The 9,472-nt window shown below is 38.1% G+C and overlaps 1 protein-coding gene across 1 annotated transcript in view; it reads left to right on the plus strand.

The window, feature by feature from the left end:
- Positions 1-1,775: 1,775 nt before the first annotated feature.
- The window catches only part of LOC117303041 (zonadhesin-like), a 19,282-nt gene continuing 11,585 nt past the window's right edge, over positions 1,776-9,472 (plus strand). Inside the window, exons 1-2 of the mRNA XM_033787090.1 lie at positions 1,776-1,812; positions 2,310-2,956. Of these exons, the coding sequence (XP_033642981.1) occupies positions 1,776-1,812; positions 2,310-2,956 (684 nt within the window). The remainder of the gene's footprint in view (positions 1,813-2,309; positions 2,957-9,472) is intronic.

Below are 9,472 nucleotides of genomic sequence, written 5' to 3' on the forward strand. Positions count from 1 at the left end.
TAAAGGATACAGTTGTCATGCCTGGGAGTCGTACCCACATTTGATGATCACTATCCACTCCCGACTTTCTTTATTTAATATTTTGATAATTACAACCACTCCCAACTGTTTTTGTTAAGTATTTCTGAAGATGATCTACGTACATGTTACTAAGCATTTCAATGATTTAATTCTTATTAATTACAGATGCAGACTGCCCTTCGCACTGCAGAGGAGAGGGTTTTCAATATGTGTGTGGTATAGTCGGATGCAGAGAACGAACATTCAGAAACCTTTGTCATCTCAAGAAAGTCAGCTCTGCTTGTATGCCAGCACGCCGGATCAAGCTCACTTATGCATATGAGGGCTTTTGTCGCAGCCCAGGTCAACGGTCAAGTAACTGTACAGGTAAGATTTTTTTCAGCCACTTCTTTTCAAACCTTCAAGCTTTAAAGACACTGGACACTATTAGTAAATTTCACAGACCAGTCTTCTCACTTGATAGGCCTGGGGTAATAATTTGAATATCCGTAATCGCGAATACCTTTTTTTTCTTAACCAGATATCCGCAAGGAGCGCGAATACCTATTTATAAACCGGATAGTCCTGTAATTTCAACCAAGTAACCGGATATTCCTATTATCCGCGATCGGGGTTCAACTGATAGACATTTTTTGTCTGAATCCTTATGAAAGCAATAGTGTCCACTGTCTTTAAAGGTTGTATGTACTTTTTGTAGGACAAAAAACACAATGTCCACAGATTTACACTAAACTTACACAGTTTGAAGATAATGATAGTAGAAAGCTTCCCTGAAAATATTACGTGCTGAGGTGCTGTAGTTTTTTGGTAATGAGTTAAACAATGTCATGAAAATAATTTTCGTCTCATGAGACCAAAATTATTTTAAAGATGCTATGTCAGATTTTTGGCCGATTTGACCCCAAAATTTTTATTTAAAATTCAATGTATTTTGACGGGGGTCAAAAAAGTTACAAGCTTTCGTTTGAGCCATTGCTCGTAAAAGGTGCAATTAATAGTAGCAGTGAAATAAAGTGCTCAAAATTGGGGGGTTTTCGGGATCCCGACAATATTAATGTCATGTGACCAATTCTTATGTGTTTTATAAAAAACGTTTTTAATTTTTGTCATGGTTCCTGACCATTAAAAGTAAAAGTTAAAATGTTTTTGTTTGAGCGGGTGATACTCTTTGAAATACCATTCACTCAAAAGAATCTATTTTTTAATGTTTGGGGCCAAAAATCTGACATAGCATCTTTAAGCATTTACAAACGTATTTTCATTACATTGTTTTACTCATCTCTCAAAAACTACAGCACCTCAGTAAGTAATATTTGAAGGGAAGCTTTCCACTATCATGATTTTTAAACCCTGCAAGTTTAATGTAAATACTATGGACATTTTGAAAAGTACACGAATCCTTCAAAGACAGTAGTTAGTAATTGTCAAAGATTAGTCTTCACAGTTGGTTTGTCTTATAGGCATAAAATAACAAACATGTGAAAATTTGAGCTCAATCGGTCGTCGAAGTTGCGAGATAATAATGAAAGAAAAAACACCATTGTCACACAAAGTTGTGTGCTTCCAGATGCTTGATTTCAAGACCTCAAATAAAAGTAAAAATATTGTGATCATTGCAAAACTTTATCAAACGATTAATGATGGTTATTTTTATCTTTAAAAGTCATGCATTGAGAAAGACATGTAAGAAAATACAATGTCTTAATTGCGCTGCATTTTACCGGGTTTAAAAGTTGGAAACAGGTCAAAAAGTCATGAGGAAACAGGTCAGTCATGCAGATCCTCTGAGAGGTTATAAAACAATACTATAACTGCTTATCAGTGGCCGATTCACAAAGAGTCATGTTGAATCTCACCGCATATCATTGTGGTTGCGATTAGTAATGTATGATGTCCAAAAACAAATGGTGGAAACTCACAATAAGGCCTACTTACAGTGGATTTATGTCTTCTTCAAATCAAACCCACGCTTGTATGCGATGTTTTTAAAAGCGTAAGTGCACCATCGCATTTTCTCCTTGGTAAAGGGCACCCTGTGAAATTTTTTCTATTGGACGTTTCAAGGGCACCACCTTTGTCGCCTCCATGAAGTATAGGGCCTGGGCTCGATTTCACAATGCAATAACTATCCATCATGAGGCAAGTTGCAGTATCACCATGGTGACACAACACTTCATTAAGCAACTACGAGTGATTTGCAGTTCAGATCATTGCTCTTTATATCAAATATAATATACTTCAAAATAGTAATCTCATTAAACGTTATGTTTTTCTTTTCTTTTTTTCAGATGATGATTTTGTGACAACTCAGATGTCCATTACGGAACTTCCAGCAGAATTAAACCTAATGACTGATGCTCCGGTTGTAACAACCCAGAAACCAACTGTTGCTATTGATCAGACACCAGCTGTTGCTACCGATGCTCTAGTTGTAACAACCCAGAAGCCAGCTGTTGCTACCGATGCTCCAGTTACAACAACCGAGAAGCCAGTTGTTGCTACAGATGCTCCAGTCATAACAACCCAAACACCAGCTGTTGCTACTGATGCTCCAGTTGTAACTTCCGATAAGCCAGCTGTTACTACTAATGCTCCTATTATAACTACTGAGAAACCAGCTGTTGCTACTGATGCCCCAGTTGTGACAACCAAGACACCAGCTATTGCTACTGATGCTCAAGTCTTAAAAACCAAGACACCAGCTGTTGCCACTGATGCTCCAGTTATAACAACCAACACACCAGCTGTTGCCACTGATGCCCCAGTTGTCACAACTGAGACACCAGCTATTGCCACTGATGCTCCAGTCGCAAAAACCCAGACACCAGCCGTTGCCACTGATGCTTCAGTTATAACAACCGAGACACCAGCTAATGCTACTGATACTCCAGTTATAACAACCGGGAAGCCAGTTGCTGCTACTGATGCTCCAGTTGTAACAACCAAAATACCAGCTGTTGCTACTGAAGCTCAAGTTATCACAACCATAAAACTAGCTGTTGCCACTGATGCTCCTATTGTAACAACAGAGATGCGAGCTGTTGCTACTGATGCTCCAGTTGTAACAACCATGAAGCCAGCTGTTGCTACTGATGCTCCAGTTGTAACAACCATGAAGCCAGCTGTTGCTACTGATGCTCCAGTTGTAACAACCATGAAGCCAGCTGTTGCTACTGATGCTCCAGTTGTAACAACCATGAAGCCAGCCATTGCTACTGATGCTCCAGTTGTAACAACCATGAAGCCAGCTGTTGCTACTGATGCTCCAGTTGTAACAACCATGAAGCCAGCTGTTGCTACTGATGCTCCAGTTGTAACAACAGAGAAGCCAGCTGTTGCTACTGATGCTCCAGTTGTAACAACCATGAAGCCAGCCATTGCTACTGATGCTCTAGTTGTAACAACCATTAAGCCAGCTGTTGCTACTGATGCTCCAGTTGTAACAACAGAGAAGCCAGCTGTTGCTACTGATGCTCCAGTTGTAACAACCATGAAGCCAGCTGTTGCTACTGATGCTCCAGTTGTAACAACCATGAAGCCAGCTGTTGCTACTGATGCTCCAGTTGTAACAACCATGAAGCCAGCCATTGCTACTGATGCTCCAGTTGTAACAACAGAGAAGCCAGCTGTTGCTACTGATGCTCCAGTTGTAACAACCATGAAGCCAGCTGTTGCTACTGATGCTCCAGTTGTAACAACCATGAAGCCAGCTGTTACTACTGATGCTTCAGTTGTAACAACCATGAAGCCAGCCATTGCTACTGATGCTCTAGTTGTAACAACCATTAAGCCAGCTGTTGCTACTGATGCTCCAGTTGTAACAACAGAGAAGCCAGCTGTTGCTACTGATGCTCCAGTTGTAACAACCATGAAGCCAGCTATTGCCACTGATGCTCCTGTTGTAACAACCGAGAAGCTAGCTGTTGCTACCGATGCTCCAGTTGTAACAACCATGAAGCCAGCCATTGCTACTGATGCTCCAATTGTAACAACAGAGAAGCCATCTGTTGCTACTAATGCTCCAGTTGTAACAACCGATGGTGATCCACTTTCAGCCTGGAATTACATCTTTGAGAGGGCAAGGCCATTTCACTTTGCAAAGTATACTATTGAAGGGGCACCAAGGCCAAGCCTGGCCAACAAAGGCAGTGGCCCCCACGGGATTCCAAACCTGCATTTTACTCTTTCACATGCCATTGGTTGCTTTGAGTTGTTTGGTTCCCCGTCTCCCCTCAAATGTTAGATTAATGTATTCATAATATTACCGGGACCAGTCTCATGAAGCCTCACTAGAAAATTAACTATTGATGGATTTACAGATAAGTTTGGTTTAATTACAGGAATGTTTTATGGCTTTATGGGGAGGTGCCCTTTTAATTTTTCACCCACTTTGCTTCTTTTGAAATTGTCACCTTTAATCTTTTGAATTAGACACAAGAATATACAAAATTTAGAATAATTTTATTAAAGATTGATTCTGACAAAATCTGAAATTCCATTGATATTATCACATTTTTAAATATTGACACTACTGTGCTGCATAGATGACAGTTGATTATAGCCTAGAGAAGTCATTGGGACTGTTTTTATATTCATCTACGGATATTTATCACAGATATTTCTAGTTTAAGCGAGTGCCAAAATAATAGACGAGCCATAATGTAGTACCATACCATGTTTGAGTTTGTAGCACTTTCTTTAAAGGGTGGGAAATTTGAATGTGGTACTTGTGCCGAATAGGTCAATTTTCATAAAGGCTTTAAGCACACACAAAATTGCTAAGCACATAAAAATCTTGCTCTAAAGAAACTGGTTACCAGCCGAAATTCCATAAAGTTAACATTGCTTCAACTGATGCCTCACTCATTTTGTGCTTAGCAATGAAGTTTGCAAAGTAGTATTTTCTGCTTAATAGCTTTATGAGAGCTGCTTAAGCTCAAAAGTAGCTAAAATAAGCACAAAACATTTATGCTTACCATAAAAGGGTTACCAGCTAAAACACCATATCACATGTAACATATGTAGCTGGTACCACTGCTTATTTATGTCTAGACCCAGTTAAAAAAAAATAAAATCAACACCCTAATTGTTTGGTCTGATTTTCCACTCAAAATGTGTTATTTATACATTTTAATTATACATTTACAAATTGTTTGTAATTTTTCAACACTTAAATCTAAGTACTGATAATAGTTTTTCAATGAAATTTGACATCTTAATTCATTAATTAATACTCCCTGTATTTTATAGTTATTTGGACAGTTTGAATTTGGAAACAACATTTACTCCTTATGTGTTTCTGTCTGCGTGGAATCAGTTACCTCCTTAAAAGTAAATTGTTCGTAAGATAATTTGGTTATCAACATTTAAAGGAAGTGGACACTATTGGTACCTGTAATTACTAAAAATGTTTAGCATAAAACCTTACTTGGTAAGAAGTAATGGGGAGCTGTTGATAGTATAAAAACATTGTGAAGTAATGTAGTTTTCAAGAAAGAAGTAATTTTCCACCAATTTGATTTCAGGACCTCAGAATTATTGTTAGAGGTCTAAAATCAAGCATCTGAAAGCACAGAACTTTGTGTGACAGATTATTTTTTTGTTCCATTATATCTCGCAACTTCACGACCAATTGAGCTCAAACTTTCACAGGTTTGTAATTTTATGCATATGTTGGGATACAGCAAGTGTGAAGACTGGTCTTGACATTTACCAATAGTGTCCGGTGTCTTTAAATGTAAAATAAATTGTGTTCTTTTTTGTTATGATAAAATTGAACTTAAAAGAACATTTTTTCACCAGAAAATGTGAATCAGAGAAAGGCCTGAAATGAACGTTTCACATGTTAGCTTAATCGTAAAGTTTTAAATCCTTTATGTTTTGGTTCTGCATAGCAGTAAACCGCAATCAGTTGATGGATGCATCTTCCACGAACACATTAATATCAACCTATTACCCTTTAAAAAGGTTATAGCTGAGCATCAAGTTTTGTAAGCTTTGCTCCCAATTTTGTCCTACACTAACACTAACAGCCAGAGCCCTTCACAGCACTGCGTCAGATGATAATCAAAACCATCAATATCCATTCACTTCTTCTTCAAGACATTATTAAGTATTTGTTTTACCTCGAGTCCTCGAGCCATTTTGGAAGTGTATGAAGACAAAAGCAACATCCACTGCCATGGATAAAAAAAAATCGAAAAAAAGCGGCGCATAGAGATTAGGCTGCTTCAAGCCACGGCCAGACAGCCTGTGCAAATAACAATCTCATTGAGAAATTGGGTAGAGAGTCACAAACAAAGTAGCCTTAAAGAAAATAAAATCAAAATCACCTGGAAATAGATTTTTTTTTCAAACATAAGAGTATATGTTTATGAACAATAAAACAATTTTTTTTAGTAATTGGTTGTCACGATTTATATGTTTAAATAATATATAAAGTTGTTTGGGGCTGACTCCGCCTACCCCCTTTGTGACGTCAATCGAGGCAGACTTTGCCTGCAATTGCGTATAGTAAGCACACGTGCAAAGTACATGTACGTCCAAGTCGTGAGTTGGTACGTTTCAAAAAGTGTTTTTTGGCATTCAGCAGCAATACACCTTGTCGGCATGTCGGAAAACAACCAGGTTTTTTTTTAAAGTACAAACTCACGACTTGGTCCGTACATGTACTTGTGGTTACTCTACGCAATACAGGCAAAGTCTGCCTCGATTGACGTCACGAACAGCGCCCTCTCAGGTCGGGGCCTACTCTTAAATTTGTAAATAACATAAGACTAGTTTTTTCAAACCTTAGTTAACTATTTATTCACATTCACTCATCAAAACACATATATTAGTGACGAAAGCTTTATTTTGAAAAAATACCACTTCCAGGGTGACTTTAAGGTTTAAAGTGGCAGATACTACCGTGGCACCATTTTTGACAACACCAATGATTTCTGGCCTAGAGCTTGGGAAGATAAATTGAACCATAGTTCTGAATTTGCTCAAAACATGACAGTTTTGGAACAAAATTAAGTTCGGTTCACTGAGTAACAATTGTTTTTACCCTCACACCGATGTGTGTTAAGATTTGGATTCTCAGTATATTCCCAAGTTCTGTGAAGAAGAAAAAACGTAGAGCGCCAGCACGTTAATCTGAAGTTCGTTGGTTCAAATCCCGCTACAGTAAATGTTTATTGTTTCAATCACCCCAACACCCCCAAATCATTTCAAATTCACCCAGTCAGTTCTCTTGTGGTTTATTATTTGATAACAAAACAAATTGTAACAAATGCAGGCACATGAGCAAGTAGAATTGCTTCGTGCAAATAAAAGAAGGATTATTAAGATATAGAATCCAATTCGATATCAGATAAGAAATATTATTAGATAACCTTTCGAAAGCTGGAAGGACATTTTGTCAAACAGTTTGAAATGGTGTGGGCGGAATACATGTTGTATTAAAGGAACACGTGGCCTTGGATCGGGTGAGGTGGTCTATAAAAAGCGTTTGAAACCGTTTGTTATAAAATGCATACAGTTAGAAAGATGTCATAAAAGTAAAATAAAACGATCCACACAAATGTGCCTCGAAATTGCATGGTTTTCCTGATCCGTCGTGAACTAACACAGCACGCCATTTTGTGGAGTCAAGTTTTTGACTCCGTAAAAATGGCAGACTGTGTTAGTTCGAAAAGTAAAAGGAAAACTACGCAATTTCGAGCCATGTGTATGTGGAACCTTGGATTCTACTTTATACCATCTTTCTAACCATAATGCAGTTCATAACAACGGTTTCCAACGCTTTGCTATAGACCAATCGCCCAATCCAAGGCAACGTGCCCCTTTAAGCAAGGAAAAAGAAAAAACGTCTGGATGGTTGGGTGAGCTTAAGATAGCTTGCTGCAAGGATTCTATAATCCACTAAGCCCCTTGGCCAAATACAAGTTGGATTTACCTGGATTGGTGAATGCCAATGGGGCAGAATAGTAAGAAATCCGGGAGACTGGGAATATTCTAGCTTTGCATTTCATTTAAGCAACGAAGAATGAGGATAAACAAAAATCAAAAAAAATTCAGTTCTGAAAGCTTAATTTGTAATATCCTCCACTGTGTAATGGGGAATTAAATAAAATTTCCATTATTTGATTATTTGACACTTTCTGGAGGTTAAAGGCAAAGTATAGCTTTATGAACCATTCGATTGTAGAATTGTAGATACAAAATAAACAATAAAACTATCTCTGACAATTTCATTTTAAAATGTCGAAGCGCTTTTGATATAAAGCCCAATCGAAAACAAAATATAGTACGGGTTATGTCACGCATGAAGAATAATCCGTATTTGGAATACACGATCTAAGAAACAAATCTGCATTGAACCCCTTCTCATATTGCACATGTTTGAATCACTTTCTTTTAAACCACATTCCCTACAAATGGGAGACTTTGGGACGCTAGGTGGCAGCAGACTTACCAGGTAAATTCCCATCGTTACGTAGTTCTGAGCGTGCGCACATGACCGAGAAACAATGTATTTTACCTGCTGCCACCAAGCGTCCCAAAAGTCTCCCATCGGATAAAAGTTATACAGTTTATTTTCGGATTCATTACCAAAGTATGAACCTCCCTTTAAAAATTCCCCAAATCCAAAACACGGGTCACTCAAAACCCCCTAGGTTCCCACACCCAGGCATCATTACTTAAACTCCCCATAACCTCTGCAAACGACCACACAATCTACAATTTATATTAGCATTGAGCCAATATTGAGCTTATTCGCAGCCTGTGGTGATATATTACACAGTCTTATGATTCCCACAGTGAACGGTCTCACTACTGAGCCCAAGAAAACCTCGAACCCATCCACGTGTAAAATCCTCACCTTTCACATCTTTAATTTAATCAATTATGATTTTTATTTCCGTGTTATTCGATTTGGATACGATTTTCTCCTCAATATATATGCTGATTTTGTTTTGTAGGTATCGAAGATTGCACTAAGGGTCATGCCACTGTGCACATTGTAAATGAACCTTCATTTATTGTTCACCCTGAGCAGATATGGATGGTTCTTGCCACTGATGACAATTGCACTTCTCTCAAGATAGTTTGCATCACACACACTTACACAAAATAGTTTCCAAACCTTATGAGAGAAGCTTAAAGGCAAGTGGACACTATGGTAATTACTCAACATAATTATTACCCAACACCTTTCTTGATTACGGGTGATGGGGAGAGGGTGATGGTATAAAACATTGTCAGAACGGCTCCCTTTGAAGTGACGTTATTCGAGAAAGAAGTAATTTTCCATGAATTTGATTTCGAGACCTCAGATTTAGAATTTTTGGTCTCGAAATCAAGCATCTGAAAGCACAAACTTCGGTGTGACCATGGTGTGACAAGGTTTTTTTTCTGTCATTAATATCTCGCAACTTCGACGACCGATTGAGCTCAAATTTTC

This window comes from Asterias rubens, chromosome 2 (genome assembly GCF_902459465.1).
Source record: "Asterias rubens chromosome 2, eAstRub1.3, whole genome shotgun sequence".
NCBI lineage: Eukaryota > Metazoa > Echinodermata > Asteroidea > Forcipulatida > Asteriidae > Asterias > Asterias rubens.